This window comes from Colletes latitarsis, chromosome 11, assembly GCF_051014445.1.
Source record: "Colletes latitarsis isolate SP2378_abdomen chromosome 11, iyColLati1, whole genome shotgun sequence".
Classification (NCBI taxonomy): Eukaryota; Metazoa; Arthropoda; class Insecta; order Hymenoptera; family Colletidae; genus Colletes; species Colletes latitarsis.
Window position 1 is genome coordinate 20,114,975 of NC_135144.1, and position 22,828 is coordinate 20,137,802.

The 22,828-nt window shown below is 39.7% G+C and overlaps 1 protein-coding gene across 2 annotated transcripts in view; it reads left to right on the forward strand.

Moving 5' to 3' along the window:
• The window catches only part of Sk (small conductance calcium-activated potassium channel), a 252,814-nt gene that overhangs the window by 156,803 nt on the left and 73,183 nt on the right, over positions 1-22,828 (forward strand). For both annotated transcript variants that reach the window (XM_076778213.1, XM_076778214.1), the window contains exon 5: positions 7,587-8,000. In XM_076778213.1, the coding sequence (XP_076634328.1) occupies positions 7,587-8,000 (414 nt within the window). The remainder of the gene's footprint in view (positions 1-7,586; positions 8,001-22,828) is intronic.

Sequence of the window (22,828 nt, forward strand, 5' to 3'; positions counted from 1 at the left end):
TTCGTTCTGGCTTGTGCAATCAACCCCTAAATTATTATCCACCCGAAGCTTCTGTTTGTTCCCTTCCACTGAAATAATTATAATAATAACATAATGGTAAGATTACTACACGCAAACACAAGTTGATATTTACATTTTCCTATATAATTCAAACAGTGTGTTATATTTGAATTTCTGATTAGCATATATATGTAATAGGAGAGGGAAGATTCTGGAAGAGACTGTTATTAAAGTCTGAAGTAATTAAAAGGAAAACAAAGTACCAAGATTAAAGCACATTATACTAAAAGGGGAACAGAAGGTAGAATGGGTTAAGAGGAAGGAGATATATATATCAGTGCTTTAAGATAGAAGTTTAGTAATGGGTGGTGGAGGGTGTAACAAGAAAATGTAAACACGTGTTTCCTTACAAAACTTTTTATATCTCCAATATAATCTCCAGATAATCTCCAATTTCTCTCATTTATTTTATTCTCCATAACGAGAAAAGAAACAAGTAAAATGTGAAAGTTTAAGTAGTTGAAAACACGATATCATATAATAGTATTAAAAACCAAGGCTCGACGAATTACTTTGCAACCTATCCTCAATGATCTCTTGACTTTCTATACTCTGGACGGTCGCGAATGTTCGAATAACGATGCAATAATATCCATAATAATACATAAACATCCAACAATCGCGTGACCGTAGAACTTTTAATTTAAATGTTTTCTTTCGCCGAACGAAATTATTTAAATTTTGTATATAATAAATCAGGCCCCAGCATAGGTCTCGTCGAGGTATCATGATTTTTTGCGTCGTGTGCTTTCCGAACACGTACTCTCCCGCCCGGGGCTCGAGATAACATCAATATTTGACCAACGGATCGCGTCTTGTATTTCAATTCACCGATTTACGATAAGAAAAAGAAAGTAACTTTTATTATTTATGGAATTCCCGGAACGTCGCCATTTTCGTTCCACTGATCGCGAGTCGATGTGGGGGGTCAGGAATAACGAAGCAGTAAATCAGTCGGTAATAAAGCTACCCGATCGTGGGCCGGATCTTCCGGAAGTTGGCGTTGTTAAACAGGCGCGGAAGAAAGTTTTCGAGCGTCGACGGGAGTAATCCGTGCAGCGCGAAACGAGTTGCCGCCCCGGGGCGGCGTTCCCGCGGCGATTACGGAATTGAAATTGAGACGAGATTGAATTTAATACAGACTACGCCACGCGCCTGTTTGTCGACGACGTTTCGCGTCGTTCGAGTTAGATTTACAGGCGTTTATCGGAGTTTGTCTTTTATTGGGTCGAAACTGGAACGGGAAATTTCGGTCACGAAACTTGCGTTACTCCCAGACACAGTCGATAAACCCGTGACGCGTTGCGGTCGAAAATTATTCAAAAATAACTCAAACAATGGTCAAAACATTATCTCACGCGACGAAGAGTCTTTGCTTTCTGTGAAACTGCTTGAAAAATTTATTACGATTTTTTTGCGTTTATTTTTATTATTATTATTGAGAACACACGTTACATTGGGCAATATCCTCAAGTTTTATCGATCATTTTTGCTGTGCAGACATCGATCAAATATTCAGTAGAAATATCGAGCAATGGTCAGACACGATACATGTATCGTACTTAATCGTTCTTTAACTAATTAAAGGGGGAAAGGAATTGATTATTGCAGTAAAAATATCGTCTTGGAAGATATTTCGGTGGAAGTAGCCGATAGGGATTGACCCGTAAGGCTGGAACGGGTAATTGATGGAAAATTTGAGGGCTCGCGTTTCGCGTGGAATGCCTTGGAAATTCAAAGTGAAACAACTGGGTAGAATGAAACGGAAATATATAGACGGCACGGAACTGACGTTTTGCATCGATACACAACAAAGGGCGGGCCGGCAGCGTGCTAGACCTCGCGAGACCGAAAACGTCGACGTGAAACGCAGACGATCGGATCGATTCCCCTTCTGTGTTTCCGCGAGCGCAGCAGCTTCCTTTATTCGCGTTCGAGTGGAGGGCACGGGTCGAAGATTGACGGTGACCGATAAAAGGGGGAGCTCGATAAGCTCGTACTGCAAGCGAAATACTAATTAGCGAGCCTGTGACTTGAAATCACGTAGACCGGGCTAACCGGGAGGAGCGTCAAACAGGAATTTAATTAAGTGCTCGCGTGAACTAATCGCGATCGACAGTCCCGCGAACTGTGAAATCGCGAAAACGTTCGACTTTCCAATTATTCGGATCGATTCTCGTTCGGGCGACATTTCGATGATACGCTACGATCGTTCCTCGCTAACGTTCATCACACTTCCTCTCGATATTGGTCGTGAAAATAACACTTTTATATTTTCCAATTTGCAACTGTAAAATTAGTTTCCATGGAAGTGGAACTAAACAAGGATATATTTGCTCTAACGGAGCAGGATTAGAAAAGATATACAAAAAATATTATACAGTGTGTTCGATCACGAAAAATTATTTTCGGTTGTAGGGATCAATTACAATCATTTTTGGTCATTATATATACCCCCGAAATCCTACCCACTTTCGAGAAAAAAATTCAAGAATGTGTGAAATTTTTCGACGGAAAAAAAAAATTTCAAATCGCTTTGAAAAAATTATTTTCGGTTGCGGAGGTCAGTTACAATCATTTTTGGTTATTACACATACCTCCGAAATCCTACTCAGTTTCGAGAAAAAAATTCATTACTGAAAATTACATGTCTGGCCATAGCGTCGATATGTTTCACTGAATTTTCATGCGAATCTTTAGAACATAATAACTTCCGAACGGATTGGACGATTTTGATGTTTAAAAAAGCAAACTACACGTATTTTGATGGAGAATATGTACAAATCGCAAAAATATTCGAAATGTTGGTCCTTGACTCCGCAAAATGAGAAAAAACTCATAAAAATGGTCCCATTTTCAAACAGCCGTAACTCCTACAATTGTGAATATATTTCAATGAAACTTTTTTCCGAAGTAGAGCTCATAGGTACCTACAGAAAAGTATTAGACAACATTTCTATAGGGTGTCAAACAAAATTACTAAAAATGAAAAAGGAATTTTTAAGAAAAATCGACAGGGGGTAGGTGCCTAAATTTTTCGGCGAAAAAAAAAATTTCAAAATGTTCTGGAAAAATTATTTTCGGTTGCGGGGGTCAATTACAATCATTTTTGGTCATTAGACATACCCCCGAAATCCTAACCACTTTCGTAAAAAAAATTCAGTATGGGCGGAACTTTAAACGTTAATAACTTTTTAACGAAGCCTCCATCAACAAATTGCTATTCTTGATTTTTCCCAGGGGTGGCCGAACACCCTGTATACTGTTTATGTTAATAATGTAAATAAGGTGAGAAATACGTAAGTGCCTAAGGATGTTGAACGCACCAAAATCTTTTGAAAGGCGTAAATAGACAAGAATAGACTACTCCCTCAATAACATTTTTCTTGACCCTTAAACTGGAAAGACAATTTAAGAATATATGAAATTGGAACATTGTACTTTGGAGTCTCGTCTACCATTCTTATTTTAGAATTTAGAATTTTCAATCGCTAAATATTTGGCTGCGCGAACTCTTTGAAAGGTAACGATACAAACACTCTGTGTTCAGGAATATTACGATGGTGGTGAAATTGCACGTTGCTCGAAATAATTAGAGGATCGGTTGCTCGTGTATCTTGGCGCTTATAAGCTTCGTCGCGCTGTTACAAAAGGTAAACATCGGATAACATTCTTCCGAAACGAGGGAAAGGCAAAGCGTGTATCGGAACGGTTAGCAAATGTTTATGTACGCGGTGCACAAGCGGAATGTAATACCTTCAAACTTCGTTAAAATATGAATAGCAAACTCGTAATTGTAACGAGCACAAGGCCGCAATGATTTCAATTTACGTTCAACCAATTATTTACGTTTATAACATCCCACGTGGAAATGTTCAAACGAAATCGTTAAAACGAATATCTATTTTGAAACTTATTAACCAAAAAGGAATTAAAGTTGCGCGTAATAAAATAAAACAATTTGAGACAGACCTTGCCTCAGACGAGGCTAAATGTCCGATTTTTCGTATCGATTACTACTTAACTACGTTTGTCACGATTTCCTATTTCATATCCAAATCTAGAATTAATTTCAGATCAAATAGAATAGATTCAGATAAGAATAGAAAATCCAGGTTCGATTTTCCACTGGAAACTTACAATCAAAAAAATTCAATATTTACTGACATAACAGGCCAAAGGAGTGTTATAAGACTTGGCAGAGCTCGACGAGGTCGCGCCATCTTGGAGACGGACCGCTGAAAATTCCCCACAAACTTTCCTACTGGAATCATTGCGTCACCGATTCGATGACGTCGAACGACGAGCTCCGTTTGCCAATGAAATTCCCTTGAATCGAGGGTAACCTTCCATCGTACGCGCGATTAAGGACTTGTTGGTCGCCGCGGTCGAAACCGGTTCTCAAACGCGAACTTTCAGGACTAGAAGTTTAAGATTACCACGCCAATCAATGATTAGATCAAGGAAGATGTAGTCTCTTGGAACGGTCTCCATGACTACCGCCCTCCATTTCTGTATTCTCCTTTCTGTCCTTTCTCAATAACACCCGTCGTACCTCCTTCCTTGGCTTCTCGGAAAAGGTCACGAGGTCGACTATCCGTAAAATCGTTCGCGTTTCATAATCTCATAATTACCCTGTTGCGATCGTGGATCGTCCTTATACACAATTGGTGGAACAAAAATGAGTAGATCATGATAAATTAGGCTCAAGAGCAGCGTGTGTCAATGTAAGTAGAAATAAAAAATAATGGGCAGAGATATGGTTGAGCCATACTACTTAAACTGAGCAAACCATTCAAAGTTTTCGAAGCCAATTTAAACTGATATTCGAAAAATATTACCGTATCTTTTTCACTGTTTTTCTCGTACAGAATGATCACAAGTTGTGTAAGTAAAAATAAAGAACTAATGGGCAGAGATATAGTTGAGTCATACTACTTAAACTGAGCAAACCATTCAAAGTTTTCGAAGCCAATTTAAACTGATATTCGAAAAATATTACCGTATCTTTTTTACTGTTTTTATCGTACAGAATGATCACAAGTTGTGTAAGTAAAAATAAAGAACTAATGGACAGAGATATGGTTGAGCCATACTACTTAAACCGAGCGATTCCGTCGAGTGTTCGAAGCGAATTCTTCAAGAAAAAGTAAACCACGTCATTTTGATAAAGCAAGGTTTTACATGATGAACTCGTAACAAGGTTACGAGATTGACTGTAATTGAAACGGACCGGTTGATATTCCCGAGGGTAAACGAAGTTGAATCTCCATGGCGTAGTCGTCGCAGCTGCGGCTGCATCTTCTGCTCATTAAGGTGGGAGAGAGGACTATTTAAGTGCCTCTGCTGCACTACTTTCAGAACGAAAATTCATCGTCGAGAATTAAGTTTTTAGCCGGAATTACGATTTTTCTGTATATTTCGCGTTCAAATGTTTCGTTCTTCGCAGTTCCGGATGCCTCTCAGGTGAAAAATGTCAAGCTCTCGTTAGGTTTAAATTACCGAATATCAAAATTATCGTTCGTATAAATCTACGATATTTACTGGGTTTGATTCGATGTTTGAGATCGTCGTTCACAGTTCGATCTGTACACGTTCCTCCGAGAATCTGGATCTGGAAACTACCAGTTAACAGTTTCTCAGAGAAAACCGTCTATTCGTGGCTCTCTGAATGGCACTTGACGCGTCGTGAGCCCGCACAGTGCGAAAGGACAGAATTTATGGACCGATTTCCTAGTACAAAGGACTCCGCGCTGTACAGGGTATCCACAGGTCCCAGACAGGCCATAGAGGTGGTTCGGGATTTAGGAAACCGCCCTATATTCCCCCATTGGCATTTTGTCTGTTTCCATCTACGAACCCGGTCTTCCGAGACTGCTCGACCGGAAAATGCATACGTACCTTGAGAAAGAAATCAGGAACTCCGGGATCGTCTCGACTTTTCAAACGAACTTTCGAAGAATGGCTGCTTAATAGTTACTGGATCGACATTTCCGTATTTAGAAATCTAAATTTAGTCACTCTAAGGTATTTTATATCTTTTATATCATCCTCTAAAATCACCTTTACTCGCTCTATGAACCAAAGTTACATCCCCTATAGGATTAACCTTAAAAGACATATTTTCGTGAAATCGACGGGTTTCCCTCGCCTCGGCGTTTACCATTTGCCGTGAGTACTAAATGCGATCGATCATTTCGAATCGAGATTCCAACGAGACACGGCGATCGTCTGCTCCTTGACCGGATTTCCGCGCGATTCGAATCACAGGTCGTTCGCGAAAGATGCAATCCCTTCGTCAGTTCACTCGTTGCCCGTTCTATCGTTCTCGACATTTTCCACGAGTTTACATGCTGATGCACGTTCTTGTGCACGCTCTTAAATAGGACCGTAGGTGTCGTCCACGCTTCGTAATGAGATTTTTATATTCCCCTCTGTATAATATATCGACACAGTTTTTCCCTGCTTTCAGTTACACAATGGAATGTCGAAATAGACAAAATCAGGGACACTTTTCGAGGCTGCTTAACCTTTAACTATCGCCATTTAGCTTCTTCATATTTCGTGGCAATGTGATCTATTCCACGTTTAAAGAGTTTTAAACAGTACTATCGCCGACAGAACGAGAGAGTCACGCCGCGTTGAGCATTTCACCGACGCGTTCGCGCATTTCTTCCGAGTCGTCGCTGCTTTACTCTTTTTCTCAGACAAGCTGTAGTGGCATTAACCTAGAAAAGCATCGTTCGGGTTGCTCGTGGCGAGACAGGCACGTCATTGTGATCCGCGTTCTGACGAAACACCGTCATTTTCGACGCAGACGAATCGATCACCTCCCTCGAAACAATTACATTCCTCGACGTTTTCACTGAAACAACTTCTTCAGCTTTGGGTCTCCGAAAATATGATTTATGACCCGTTCGATCAATCTCGAGAATCTTCTCGGAAAGCTCTTAATCGCTAGAAACTTCTATTTTTCACCATTATAACGATAATTCTTCAGTGTTTTACATTGGTTTAAAAAATCCTTTAACACATCGACTGCCATTGATGAAAATTTTTCACCGAGGAGCTAAACAAATTCTCAAGATTATTAAAGAAAATAAATCCAGATAGGACCACTAAATTTTAACGAAGCGTGAAAGACGATTACACTAACGATACTTAAAAGGAACCCCAGATGTGAGCGAGCGATTCGCAAGTTGAACATTTCTATTCCTCTCAACTGGGACACTCCTTGGTACTAAAGAACGAAAGACAATATTTAAAATACGAATACAGTAATGATTCTTAAAATGAACCCTCTAACACAGATATGATTCGTAAATTGAACCTTTCTGTTCCCTCTTCGAAGTCAGCAAAGCGTGAAAGATCACGTTCGAAGAACGTTGTTCGACATCGTTGTGTATAAACATCTGTAGGTGTCGAATTTCGCCTACGATGTGTTCATTTTAAGAATCATTACTGTGGATTGTTTAGCTCCCGATGGAATTTGCGTGCGGATTGGTAAAAGTGGGTGATGTTTTCAGCTACGGAAGCCAGTGTCGACTCTCTCGATCCCGGGGGCGATGAAGAACAGCGGCGGCGTGGCCGGTGGGGGCGGCGTGGGTGGCGCCGGGGGCGTCGGCGGGGGTGCTGGTTGCGGTAGCGGCGGTGTTACCGGAACCGGCGAGGACGCCGGAATCGCCCTTGTTGGCGTCCACTCGGAGTACCCACGGTACATGGACGACCGCGTGCTTGGCGGCGGTCAGGTAAAAGGCCCTTCGGGCAGCATAGGGCCCGGCTCGAAGCACAAACCAAACGTCGGTTACCGGCTGGGCAGACGGAAGGCCCTGTTCGAGAAGCGGAAGCGCATCAGCGACTACGCGCTCGTCATGGGCATGTTCGGCATCATCGTGATGGTCATCGAGAACGAACTGTCCAGCGCCGGTGTCTACACCAAGGTGAGCACACTTTCCATCTTCCCTAATTTCTTCTCTGCTCGTGATTTGTAGCGTTAGAAATGCTTCGGGATTTTCAGGACAGACAGTACTCGCCAAACGAGAGAAAAGAGCGAGTTTTTTAATTTAATTTAATTTTTTAATAGAGAACAAAGGAACTGTTCGTTGTTTTATTTTTTATTCGCTCCAATATCAACACGCTCGATTTATGTGAGCCGTGTAGTTAATACATAGATTGTTGTATAATTGACGCGTAATATGCTCGAAACAAACATTGTTCGTTCGCGTTGCGAAACAAAGGAAATTCTACCTGACGGGAAATCTGACGGAATTGCGGATTTTTGGTAATCACGATAACGTCGATCTAACCGATATTTCGCGTCTGTAAAATCTGAATCGGGACAACTGTAACCCGGTACGAATCGCTCGTATTTGCATGTAGAAATTATGCTTGGGGTCGTATGGTGCGCGTAAACTCCCTGCAGACATTTGCATGAGAATCACGTGTCCGGACTTTTATCGGTAGATTACCATCGCCGGAAATTGAAATGTACAGATAGTGGGCGTGTTACTCGATTCAAAGTTCGCGCCATTACGCCGTTGTCTCGTTAAAGCGCCTTACGACATGTGTCCGTTGGCTGTGTCCGTAATCTCACTTTTCGTACACCTTATTTTAAAAAATTTTACGCACGAGATATTACAATTGTGATGGAGTAACTGTCACGAACTGAATGTTCAAAGTTTTCGAGTTACATCGATAAGAAGCTCACTAAAAACTTGCTATTCACTTTTGTCTCGAGGACCTTCGTTGCAGAAAGTTTTCTACTACACATATTTCTTTCTATTTCGTTTTATTTCTATGAACAGTAATAATAAGAGAATACAGCTTAAACGACAATATACAAGGCGAGCTACAGCTGGCTGTGTTTAATAATTTCATGCTTTCTAAAGATCTGCATATATTTACTCCATGCATATTGCAGCAGAGGCCAAGAAACAAGTAAAACCTTGAAATTACTGTAGTTGGAGTGTCAGAATCTACGGAGGAAGACTTTAATATTTGTAGTTGGTCTTTCGAGCCAAATCCACTTTGAGCTGTTGATGAATTTAGAATAAAACAGATTGAATAGAGTAGTATTTCGTAGCAAACAAAAGCATAATCTACGCAACTCTGCCGATGTCAGCCAACATCGATCATGGAACAAACTTTGTGTATTAAATTTTCTAGTCGTTTTGTTTGCCATTATCGAACAGGTCGCATACTCCATTGAAGCAGTTACACGCCCTAAAATCTACAGCTCGACATTTTCCAGTTAACTCAGCGCTACACTGCTCTCGTTCAATTAACACGCACTTCGCCCGCCAATGGGCGAATCAATCGACTGAATGTCTCTTCTGAAAGCCCCGCTTTGGTGTCTCGCGAGAGGAATAAAGTTGCCGTTTCCTGTAATTAAGTACCAGCCTGAAATGGTAATTAAGTGCCCCAATCATCGGTGGTAAAAAGATTCTTCGTCCTCCCTCCACTATGCTGTTCATCCTACTTCCCTGTTAAGAAATAACGCAAGTTTAATCAATTTTCTGGATCCCTTTGTTGGAATGTTTAATAAATAAAATTAATTATAATTTGGCTGCCAGAAGATCCTAATAGTATAATGGTACTGAGGTAAAATCCATTTGCATTGGAAAAAATAATAGATGGCGAGAGTAATACCAAATTCGCGTGGATGTCGAAGATCCGAATGTTCCGAAAAATTGCAGTAGCTTTCTGACAGATCCCGCGAAGATCATCCCGGAAGTTGATGGACAGAAAGAGGCAAAATTCATCGGCCGACACGAGTATTCCCGGTTTCGCGATGCCAATCAGACGCGAAAATATTTGCTCCAGTTACTCGTGTTACGCTGAACTCTATTTGTCTATAAAAATCAACGAATCGTACGAAGGCATTAATCGAGGCTGTCGTTTTATACTTTCTAACGAAAAAATATAGCAAACTCTCTTCAAAAACTATGCATTTGACTGAATTATCGTTCTCTTCCGACAGTTAAAGTATTCCGTTTAATGTAGTCGAAAAGAATATTGACCTATTTCACCGCCAATATAATGGTGATGGAAAATTTATTGGCTGCTGTATCAAACAGTGATTGAGAATCTAGTTAACGCTTGTTCTAGCCAGGTTAGGTAAATTAAAACAATCAAAACCAGATTCTCCATCGTCGATACAGCAGTCGATAAATGCTTGCCATTAAAGTTCATTGATCGGGATTTTGATTTTCATTGAGAGTGATTTTATGAACTTTCTCACGCAGACGAGCCTATTGAAATTAAAGATTTTAATTTGGTAGGCTCATCCACGCGTATCGCAATAATAGCAAAAATATTTCTCTAATCATTATACTATTCGTGTTAAAAGAAACACTTTCACTCACTTTTTTAGCTAGCCTTAAGCTAACGTTAAGTTAGCTAAAGAATTATTTATTTAACAATCGAACGCTACATAAAAATCTCAATGACTCGACAAACACCGAAGAAAAGTTTCTCGCCTCCTGTCCAAGTGCCGACTGTCAATTTGCAGGCTATAATCTGAGAGGGTGATAATTTACTTTCTCAGAGGGTGAGGCCGACTCGCCTAACCCTTGTCAATCGGCAAAAAGGTGAGAGCACAAGAAAAAAGGAATTAGGTTCTGCGAAGACTTCAAATTACTGACATGTTTGCCGTCCCGCCCACCCACTGATCATTTCTCAAATTGCTGAATTTTTCTCCATCCCCACGCCCCCTTTCAAAGGACACCTAACGAAGTCGATGTTTTCTTCCCTCCGCCTATTCGTCTAATCACCCTTGCCCCGTGCATCGTCGTCGCTGTTAAATCTAGCGTGAGCAAAAGGGACGCCGTCGAGCGACTGAATTACGCTGTTGACCGTAGCAATCTCTCGTCTGATCTCGTGCCAAGAACGAACGAATAGATTAACAATATTGGTATTGAGGAAGGGAGGCGAGCCAGACGACAGAGGGAGGGAACTGTCTGTGTGTCTGCTAGCTCGACGAAAGAAGGCCAGGGAATGCATTCGATTGCTCCCTTTCTTTCAGCCGCGAACGTTCTGACGGGATTCTGGGCCAAATAATACATATCGGGGAAGCCCGTTCGACCCCCGTGCCCGTCATACGCGCTTATCCCTTCACTGGCAGACTCCATCGACGAAATTCAAATAATTTCACCATATCGAGCCATTTTTTCTGCTCTTTTTCTCGAAAACTGAAACACAGTTTTAATATTTTCTAGAAACGTCTATGCATTTTTGCTTCTTCCTAAATGCAGTAACGCAAGGCACTTTTTTATCGACAGTTTAACATTCGATAAGATTGGTTTTTCTGGATGTATTCAATCCAAGAGTACATCGACTTTAACCTCATTTTATTAATTAAAGAAACGGAGCACTTGCGAGAGAGGTACAGTTGAGCGTATCCCTCTAGTGGCCACTGTGGGAAATCGTTACAAACTTCGCCTTGAAATTATACTAATATTTATTTTACACTTGTGATAGAGAAACAGGCACAGAAGAAAATAGAATTGGCATTGAGATTTATAATTTAATTATAAATTGTAACCCTGATTTTTGAATATTTTAATGGCAAATAATGTTAAAATATTATGTAACGAGTTCGGGATTTATTTACACTGTCGCAGATTTGACCGTAACACGGAGGCGGCCGAGTTTTCCTATAAATTTTTGCAATTTTTAAACGAGTTACGTCAAAGCCAACATGTTTGAAAGATAGGTACACGCGGCACCTGCTGCCTCGCTTTTATGAGATAAAGTTTCATCCGTTAACACGAAAATATACTGCGAAATGTCGATCGGTCGCGAAGGTTCGTGTATCGATGCACAGGTGACGAACTTTGGCCGTTGAAAGTAGAGAAGTTGACAAAGGGAGATTATTAAAGTCATTTTTCGTAACACCCTATTTCGCAAAATGTGAATAAATTGCGTGACAGTATCGAAGAAACGACAAATTATATCGCCAATGGATAAATCTTTTATACCAGTTTATATTATTCAAAAGAATTACGTCTTCTATGCCTCTAATCTTGTAATTGTTTTTCCAAGAACTGTGTAAAAATAAAAGAATTTCCCAGAACTACCCCTAAGCGTGTTACGGGAACGTAGCAATAATTGGAGTTTTCAATTTAGAAACTTTTAGTTTTATTTAACGAGATACAAATATTACCTGTACGATTATAGAATTTCAGAGAAACCTTTTAAACATATTAAACTTGAAATTTACGAAATTTATGAATCTTAGACTTTGTGTCCAATAAATTTAATTTGCATAGTTTCATCGATAAAAATAAAGACCGATCGATTGAAAAGCTCGATAAAATTGGGGTTAATAACATAACTTCGATTAAGTGGTTGCAATCGAGGCTGCGTACTACAATGGCGGACGTCTCTGATCCTCAAAAGTCACGAATCATTTTCGATGAACACAGATATTTGCGTCCGTTCGTTCTCGCTTATACGATTCGTCAGCTATCGCGAAGAATTTGAAAATTTCCGGCTCCCTTGCGGCGCGGAATCCCTCGAGAAGGGAAATTTATAAATTCAGGAAATCGATGCTCGCGTCGAACGTCTCATTTTTTATGCATAGCTTTCCGTTCGACGAGTCTGTCATAAATGGCGGAGAAATGTGGGGGGAGCACTTGTCCCCGGTTTTCTTGCGCGTTATAGCGAGCACAGTTTCGCAGGATTCCGCGTTACAGAGGGTGGCAAGTTACGTGTAAAAGAATCGGAAGACTGACGTGTGTGAAAGGGAAGCCAAATACAGGTGTAAGTCCGAAAGAAGCTATTTGAAGTTTCAAAGAGTTCCGCGTGTGAAAAGAGTCCGAGTGCTGGCGGTACGCAGGCTTAAAGCTCTCTGATTCTTCGGAGTAACGTAATATTGCATGGCGGTTCCTTTATACGGGTTACATCTCACTGGAGTATTAATTACTTTGGTGGTAAAATAGAAACAAATGAATATTTCTACGCTCGAAACGAATGACGAGTTTAAATTAAAACTGCGATGCATCTTTCCTTGAAATCAAATTAGAAACTGATGAAACTCAAACGCGTTGCTTAAAGAGAACAGCAAATGTACACTATAGAGTCAGATACTCCATCGTTGGTAGCTTGAAACTCGATCCTGCGTGACTGAGGCACTAAATGAGACACTAATGGGAACTAAAATTTATTGTGTTTTCGTTGAATCTTCGTAAAAATAATATTTATCTATTCGCGAGTTTTCCCCAGTAAAGGCAGTGTTAAAATAGTCCGAATAACGTCGCGTTTCGAGTTATTTTCATTCTGAAAATCCCACCAGTTTACTGATAATGTAACGTAATGAATATAAATCGAATTCGGAGCTGAAATCGAGTCGAAGACACGCAGACAGTGGTGGGCGTAACTCTGTTTCTTATAACCGTAACGCAGATTGTTGCACGAAGCGAGGTAATACTGTACGAGGAAAATATATTCCACAAGTTGGTAAACTACGATGGTGTATTGACAGAAATAAATGTTGAGAGTAGTGAAAGATGAAATATGTGCTAGATATATTTTCCGAATCGACATAAATCACACCTGTATCGATACGTGTGCTCCGTTTCGATGGATGATGAATAAACATAGGAAGCAGGAGACGATTAAAATACGGTGTATTGCGTGATATACGTGCATCCTGATATGTAATAGCAAATATTGAAATTAATCCGCGTATGTGCATCCACGACAATATACAATTTAATGAGTAGAATCGCGTCACGTGAATAGTACTCTATGGATATTGAAACAGCAATTTCGAAATTGTACCGCGAAAGCTGGCTTGGTAGGAAATTGTTATGTCGTAGCTTCTGAAACTACAATTGTAATCTGATTGAGAATTTATTTAAAAATACATAGTAACTTATATTATAACTTATCTTCGAAGAAGAAGAAAATTCAAAGAACTACAACAAAAGTACTTTCGCAATTTGTCCCCTGATTTGTCAAACAAATTGTCGGATAGAATTGTGTTTTAAGCAAATCCTGCTCGACATGTTATTTACAATAATTAATGGACACAGAGGTTGATCCCATTTGAAATTCAGAGTCAGCATGTTCATTTAACTGATCCGCATAATACGAGGTAGCTTGTTTCGTTTCATAGGATTCAGATTAATCTAACCAGAGATCACTAATGCATTTAATCACGAGCATCCGCAATAATTATTTCGCCGAAAAACTACCGTGTAATACTTTACGTCCTATACTTTTCATTTTATAACCAAAGTATAATACAATTATAATTGGTATTTCCGGCTATTTCGTTTACAAAATGGCGCGCGAAATGTACGATTTTCTCTCCAGCTTCGCCCGTGCGCGGGAAGTTAAAATAATATAAAAAATACGAAGCTAAAATTCCAAGTAAAAACTTTTATTTTGTCGAGGGTCACGCAATTCTCTGTGGTACTCGAGAACGTATACCGAATTTGAACTCGTGTTTCAAAGTATAACCAATCGATCGAACGAACGGGGAAGTTCGACTGCGCCGCACTTAGTGCAATACGCTCCAAACAATTTTCAACGGAGAAAAGTCATAAATACATTTGAATTTCAATGGCGACGCTTTAGCGAGGCGGATGTTCGCCGAGTTAAAGAAACTGTAATGCATCATGTTTCTTGCCGCGGAGGCTGCAAAGTCTCCGCGTATTCCACGGAAGTTCGATTACGTGTTGTTGTTCGCTCGACGTTCGTTCCGCCGTGCTGGTCGCGTGCTTTTTCCCCGCCCGTTCTCAAATTGAAATCCCGCTGAGTGCACCGTTCGCGCGTCCAAAAAAATATATCGCGACAGGTCCAGGGAAACGAACGCCTTCGCAGACAGAGATTAACTTTCTTTTCTTGCTCGCCTGTCGTTACGAATCGTCGCGAAAAGCGCGATTTCAAAGCTTGATTAATACGTTTCAGGCTTGTTCTCGTCCTCCATTTTTCCAATCCATTTTTTGCCAACGAATAGCAAGGTATTCCTTTAATTATTTCATGAAAATCTTTTTGAGACATTCATGTATCTTTTATTAACACATATATTTGAAAAGAATATTAAAAACAGAATTGTTTGGAATTATGTTCCTTCACATTCTGTTATCCAATCTAATGGATTATGGAGAAATTAAATGTGGGGTCCCCTACAAACGAATTAAAAAAGTCCAATTTCTGCATTAGTTAAAATAGAAATTTAATAACGACGAAAGTCAACGCATAGAGCATAGGTGAAAATAAATAATCGCGACGTCGTGACATCCGTAATATTTCCAACGTCAACGAAAAAGCGAGAAACGGTTGCGCATCTTGAATAGAATCCTTGGTAACTTTATCTTCGAACAGTCGTGTGTTTTCTGCAAGATGTATTTCAACGGTGCCAGTCTGAAATTTTTCAAAAATTTTCAGCACCGTGACTTCCATATTCGCGAGGAAATTCCGCCGTGGAGGAATACTTGTGAAAAATAATCAACAAAAACGTCCTCGCGGACAACAGAGAAATTTTTCATAGGGGACTTCCGATTCGCGACGTGTGCGCGTGCAGTTTCGCTGACACTGGATTCTTCTGTAATTAAATGAGAAGGAATCCGATAAAATTGTTCTCGATACTGTGACCCCCGTTCGATAAGCCAATATTTATCGGACCGAATCGCGATATTGATAGTCAAATGCCCGGTTAATATCGAATCTGTTAGCTGGAATAAACGAGTCGAGTCTTGGAAATATGTGAAACGAGGAACTATGTGAAATTATTATGTAGAGTGTCCTGAAAATATAATTTATCGAGCAGATCGGAAGTAGACTCGTTAAATGGGTAATTAAAAATTTATTGCTTCTTTCGTTGGCGGTATTCTCTGTGAGGTATCTTCTTAACCCGATTAAAGATTCTGAAAATTTCCTCCCTTTGGATATTTTTAAAGTACCATGAAAAATTATATTGCATTCTATATTTTACTCGCGAAAGAGTCGCTAAAATATTTGCTACCCAACTTTTCTCGGGAAAAAGTTTGCCGACCCCTGGTCTAGAAACCTCTTATCCTATCAGCGCCGACAGCATTCCACAAACTTGAAGACTTGTTCGACTGCGAATTCGTTTAACTTCGTTATATCGAGAACAGTAATTACGACAGGTGGCTAATGTTATTATAAAGTAGAGCTTGTCAGTTGGCTCGTTAGAACGGAAGAAGCCTCACGGGATTGAGTAGATCAGAAAGTTACGGTATTAACTTTCCACCCCGTCACGGAACAAGTAATAAGCTACTTTTCAACTATGCGTACGCTCTCGACTTGCACCTTTCCAATATTATTTTCCTATTTATTTTAAGTGCTAGTAACGTAATATTCACATCCGTGAACGTGTTAAATACAGTAAACGGTGCTGAAATTATTCGGCGAAAAAAAAACATTCAAATCGTTCTGAAAAAATTATTTTCAGTTGCGGGGGCCAATTACAATCATTTTGGGTCAAAAAAAAGACTTTCAAATCGTCTTGGAAAAATTATTTTTAGTTGCAGGGGTCAATTGCAAGCATTTTTGGTCAACAGACATACCCCCGAATTCCTACTCAGTTTCGAGAAAAAAATTCATTACCGAAAATTACATGTCTGACCATAGCGTCGATATGTTTCACTGAAATTTCATGCGAATCTTTAAAACGTCATAACTTCCGAACGGATTGGACGATTTTGATGTTTAAAAAAGCAAACGACGCGTATTTTGGTGGAGAATATATACAAATCGCAAAAATATTCGAAAAGTTGGGCCTTGACCCCGCAAAATGAGAAAAACCTCATAAAAATGGTCTAATTTTCAAACAACCGTAACTCCTACAATTGTGAATATATTTCAATGAAACTTTTTTCTGAAGTAGAGCTCATGGGTATCTACAAAAAAGTATTAGATAACTTTTCTGTAGGGCGTCAAACAAAATTACTAAAAATGAAAAAGGAATTTTTAAGAAAAATCGACAGTGCATTTTCCATAAGAGCAACGAATTCGCTTAGGGGAAAAGCATCAAGAAGAATGTTTCAACAAGAAGTCAAGTCACAGGAGCTGCGCTGCTAATTGCTGGGCGTTCTCAGACCGACGCGGCGGTCTTCACGGTGTTTGCGCTTTTTCGCGGGGGCAGCGATAAACGTGCGTTTGCCAAGAACAAACCGCGCAACTCGCCAATTAACAAAGTCAAACAACCGAACGCGAACACGTTTATCCCCCTTGAAACGAAGGATTAATGTTTGACGCGTATTCGACTGTGAAAGGGCCAGTCCCTTTTTGTTTCTGCGTTATTCGCGATTAAGATCTAATAAACTCGAACACGGAATCGTGTATCGGAGTCGCGAGAGAACAGTCGTGCAAACGTTTGCTGTTGCATGTAGTTGACGGAATAGGCGACCGCCAGGTTTGTTTGATGATTTAGGCTAGAGAAGCTTAGAGACCCCGGTGCACCGTTCTTTGGCAGCGGACTACTATGAAATGAAACGGAGAAGTCAATATTCCGGTAAAATAAATCCCTTTACAACGCCCTTCTACTCAACGGAACATATGAAATATCTATTGATAGGAAATTTTTATTTGGAAAAATTGGACGCACAGATATCTGTTCCAACGTAGGATCTGTGGCGATTGATTTGTTGTTGCAGAAAGTAGTAGTAGTGTATACTTCGTTTATTTATAGACAAGGTGTTAAAACGTTAAACGACAAATGAGGTGAATAGACGTGATGTTTACACGCGTGTTAACTATATTAAATTGGTCGACTCTGAATATTCTGAATAATGTGTCACGCATGATGTTAGTCTATAGCTCGCACTTCATTTGTTTACATGAACATAAAATGGAAAATCATCGTCCCTCGCGAGGATCGGCGCGTTACACGTGTGCACGTGACGCATAATAATGAACGTGTTAATGCGGCGCATTCGAATGCATCAAGAGCCCTCAGCAAATTGTATGAAATTAACATTCTTTCTGTTTGGGGAATTAATAGAATTCTACCGTGGATTTATAATTCAACTTGGACTACGAATTCTGGATGGGTGAATTATTATCGATTGCTTTTGAATATTTAGAATTAGTTGCATCGTTTGATACTAGGAAGAAATTTAAGAAAAGGTCGTTCCACTTCAAATTTTTTTTAATCAAATTGTAATATGGTATATACCGTGTTTTTATCAGTCTTTATTAGGCTTTTTTATGACCGTAACAAATTATTTAAAATCAAGAAGGGCTGAAGAACGTTTCGAATTTCAGTCGAATATTGTCGAAAATTGCTATGTTGAGTGAATATCTCAAATATGATTGTAATCTGTTGTAATATTCGCCGAATCAGCGTAGTGTAAATCTACCGCCAATTTAATTGCAAATAATGTTAATTTTGCATTGTGATCGATTACGCGAATGCAAAGCGTTTGCAACTAACCGCAGATGAAACGCACGCATGCAGTCGACAACTGGCAAGCTTCTGCGAAGTTACTTTCTTTGAATTGGCAAAAGTCGTGAAACTGAACGTCCAGTAAAAAAAAAAAGACACAAATGATTCAAGCGCCCCATAATTTTCCGGCATAGTACGTCATCTTTAAATTTCTTCAGAATCCCCGAGATCGAGCGCATAAAATGGCCGATATGGTGTGAAATGGTTGTAAAGTAAGGAAATACCGTAAAACGAGTTAACTTACAACGGATGGGTCACTTGCTACACTTCATCGCGCATTCGATTTTTCAGGTCGTCTGACCTGCGTGTCAATATAAAAGAACAGTAATGATAGTTATTCTTTCCCTCGGACGTTGATAAATATTATCAAAGAAGATTCTATACATTTGAAACTTGGTGTGATCTCTATGGTAAAACACAAGAGATATTTCGATATTTGGAAATCAACATTTATTTTTTTTTACAATTAACTAGCCATCTGCAAGCTTGCAAAATATTTCTAAAATCGGTGAATATCAGATCCGACATCCTGTGAGTTGAAGTGGATATTGACCTCTGCAGGAGGACTGAAACGAGCACCTAACTTAGGCAGGATGACTAAAAGGATTAGGAACTTTATCGTAAGTCCAAAGGAACAAAGCTATAATCAATATCGTGTTCTAACACAGAACTGCTCCATGTTACCTAACAGAACGAAGAGATTCGTACGCGATACACTTGATGTAACACGTTAGAATGCATCAAAGGGACCATTGTAGCGAAACGTATGAAATTCTCAATGCACTTTGGATTGCAACATTGCTCCACTTTAATCGATCCGCGTAAATATTGAACAATATTTCGGAAGAAAGTCGACGGAGTTTGGAAAAACATGGTCTGTTTATTCTTATATAATTCTGTTAAGAGTCTATTTACGAACGTGACAACAAGTGACAAGGGGTAGGGGGGCTAAAATGTCGAGTAAAAATATGAAAAGAAAGATTTTGACTATTTTGTTTAACCTTGTTCCATGAAAATTTCCATCTTGTAAATAGTATAATGTAATCTGAATGTTCGATTTATTGTTATTTCACGAATTAGTCCTAATGAAGGATGGTCGTTAACCGTAGGAAGAAGTCAAGCATCGACAATTAGACGGACGAAGGGATTCCTCCGGGCTCGGAAATGGAGGAGATTCGGTTCCTGGTCAGAAAGTTCGCGTAACAGATATTATTCTATGAGATTCCTGAGATAACCACGGTAGATTGGTAGCAGCCACACGACGGTTCGTATCATTGGCCTGGTGCCAGTGTCGAAGAGGGTGGTAGCAGATTTAAGTAACTAGTTCATGTTCGCTGGCGTGTATCCCTCGAATCTCCCCTCTGGCGCCAGGATCGCGCACGCTGGCAACTAGACGCTTTTCTATTAATTTCTACCCCTCTCCCATAAATGCCAGGTCGGTACAACGTCTACGAGGGCAACAACTCTCCCCCGTGCCGTTTCTTCGACAAAAATGCGTTCGACTGCTACTTTCGTCCGTCGTGAATCACCATATCTCCGCGGTGGGGCTGTATCGTACGCCATGTTTCTTCCGTAACAACGCGATGGGACAGTTGGATTTATTTTAGAGAAGACGTTAATATCAACTTAAGAAAAAGGTATCGTTAATTGCAATGAATCCGGAATCTGGAATCGTGCCACGACGGATCCGAAATGTCGACCATTATTCGTTTACTTTCGGTAGATCGAGCAGAATAAAAAATTATTATTTGTCTTTTAAAGTGATACAAGTGCTATTTTCTTAGACTGTATACTGAAGTACCAAAGTGTATTAGTTTTAATACTAGAAAACAGGATGAAGTCGCGAAGCGATAATCTTATTAACCTCATTTCGTTGGAATAATAACTTGCCTGCACCGTATTACCTGTAAAAAAACCGAGTATGTTCGGGTGTTATATCACGTCGCGGATATTATAATAACGATCGCGGGCTTTAAATTATACTTACTCTTTGCGCTCTTATTCTAAGTATAAATTGGGGTCATGTGTGGCTTGCATTATCATTTTTACCACATTCGGCTTATGCATATTCATGGGAGTACTGATAATTTAAGAGAATATTTAATGTCAAAGCAGCACACGTTTATTTGAAAACTGATGAGGTCAGATTTCTAATTATTAGACACTGTTTACCGGAAGCGTGGACTTCTACGACCGTTTCGATCTTCGAGAAATTAAACTGCGGGTCTTTACGCGAATTAATATTTTTATTAATAGAATTAACGGAATGAGAGCTTTGTAGAGGGTTCTCCCCTAAATATAATAATTCGTATCTTGCTGTAGTGTTTTGAGAATTAAAATTTTCTGTAAATAATAATAAATTAAATTACATATATTTCGAGGAAACAATTTCATTAAGAATTTATTATGAACGCTCGCGGAAATTAAGAGTATTTAAAATAGATCGTTCGAACGTGAATGTAAAAGCCACATAAGGGATAAAAGTTCGCAACAAAATGGATGAGGTAATTTCAAAGGCGTCCCGTCTTCGGCGTCGCGACGTGTCTCCTGTAAAATTCAATCAGGCCCGGGAAAGCGTCGTCCACGAAGTAACAGAATGCATTAGCTTTGATCCGGAATTCGGGGCGCGTCTTTCAGAATCTGGCACGCGTTCGGCACGAGCGAAGAACTTTAAGATGGCGGCGAGTGTCGGCGAAGGGATTATCACGAGGCAAAAACACTATGCACGCATACTTTGTGTTTCGATATTCGTAAAAGAATTCGTTAGTAAATTCGTATCTACGAATAGACGTAAATTGAGGATGAACGAAAATAACACTGTTTAGAGAAGACCAATATCACTGTTACGTACGAATATTTTTCAGCCTTTCTTCGTGGCCTTTCTCTCGGAATTGAGAGCGCTCATGTTTATACTAAACCCCCCAAAAGTCCAGCTGGACGCACATGGCATATGTTTCCTTAATGTCATCAGAATTCCCCAGTAAAATTTGAATAATAACGTACCTTCCCCGCCAATTTTCGTACGAATTTTTCGACTCGGGTTTATTTCGAGCAGAGTTGCGGAAATTCCTCTCAACACGAATTGAAACAATTGCATTCTTCTGCTCTCAGATTTAATATAATTTGGATATAACTTGGAAAGACATTATACTTTTACTACTCCAAATATACGTACAATTATAAAATTACGAATGTTATCGATCATTCCTAGTGGCTGTCGGCGTTAGCCATATATTGGGTCGTCAGTGGTAATCCTGTCGATTGTCAGCCTAGCTTTCGACGTTAAGCGACCTACGGATCGACCACTCAAACTAATTTCCTCCCACTAGCAAATTATTAAGCATCTTCGACTTCGTTCAGCCTCGATTTGCAACGTTACCACACCCGTTGAAATTAAATAAATTTCAAATAGAAATCGTTGTTTACGTGAAATTGTCCATGGTATCTCGGAAAAACTATAGAAAAATGAAATCACAGCGAGAAAAGCGGACTTGTAGGTATTGGATCCTGGAATCGCGCGCTCCGGTCTTTGATAAATCCCAAAAAACCCTGGCAGAATGGGTCACAACGAAGGATTAAGGTGGCGAATTCGGTCCATCCTTCACGATTCCTCTGCCCCTTTCGTCGGGGACGATAAGCCTCGGAAAACCATCGAGTAAGAAATTCGCTTTTTATCCGCGCGCAGCCGTTAAATACGCTGTAAAAGTTTCGGTAGGATAGAGCGCGAAAAGTATATCAGACGTTTCGTAAGGAGGACGAATCCATCAAACTAAAAATTTCCAGGTCAGCTGTTTTTATGGTTGACTTCGTTATTATATTTAGGAGGTTCCTGCAGCGCGGATCGGTTCGTTCCTTTTTCAATCTCGAAAAAAAAAAGAAAATGATACACGACGATCGACCAGGCCGGAGGGAACTTAATTCTGTCCTTTGCTATTCAAATGACGGGGAAAATTTTTATACAAATTTGAGTGGCCGTATTCTTCCGAATGTTTGTTTTGGTTTGTTAATCGAGGTTATGAATATTCGTGAAAGGAAAGCATGGGTTATTTTTTACGTTCCCTACATACATAGTTCACGGTTAACTCGGTTTATTCTGTAAAAAGACAAAATGTGCAAGTCTTAAAATATGTCTCAATACTTAAAATATGCGTTGCAAAATTTATTCGTATACTTAAAAAGCACATTTGTCTTGTACATGAATCGTAAAAAGAGGAAGAATTATGAATATGTAATGTGGTTTATGGCTAATATAACATTAAATAAATTTACCATTCTATTCGTAATAAAAAGAGAAATATACACAGCTGTATTCTATACGATTCAACGATGAATTAAATTCCAATCACGTTT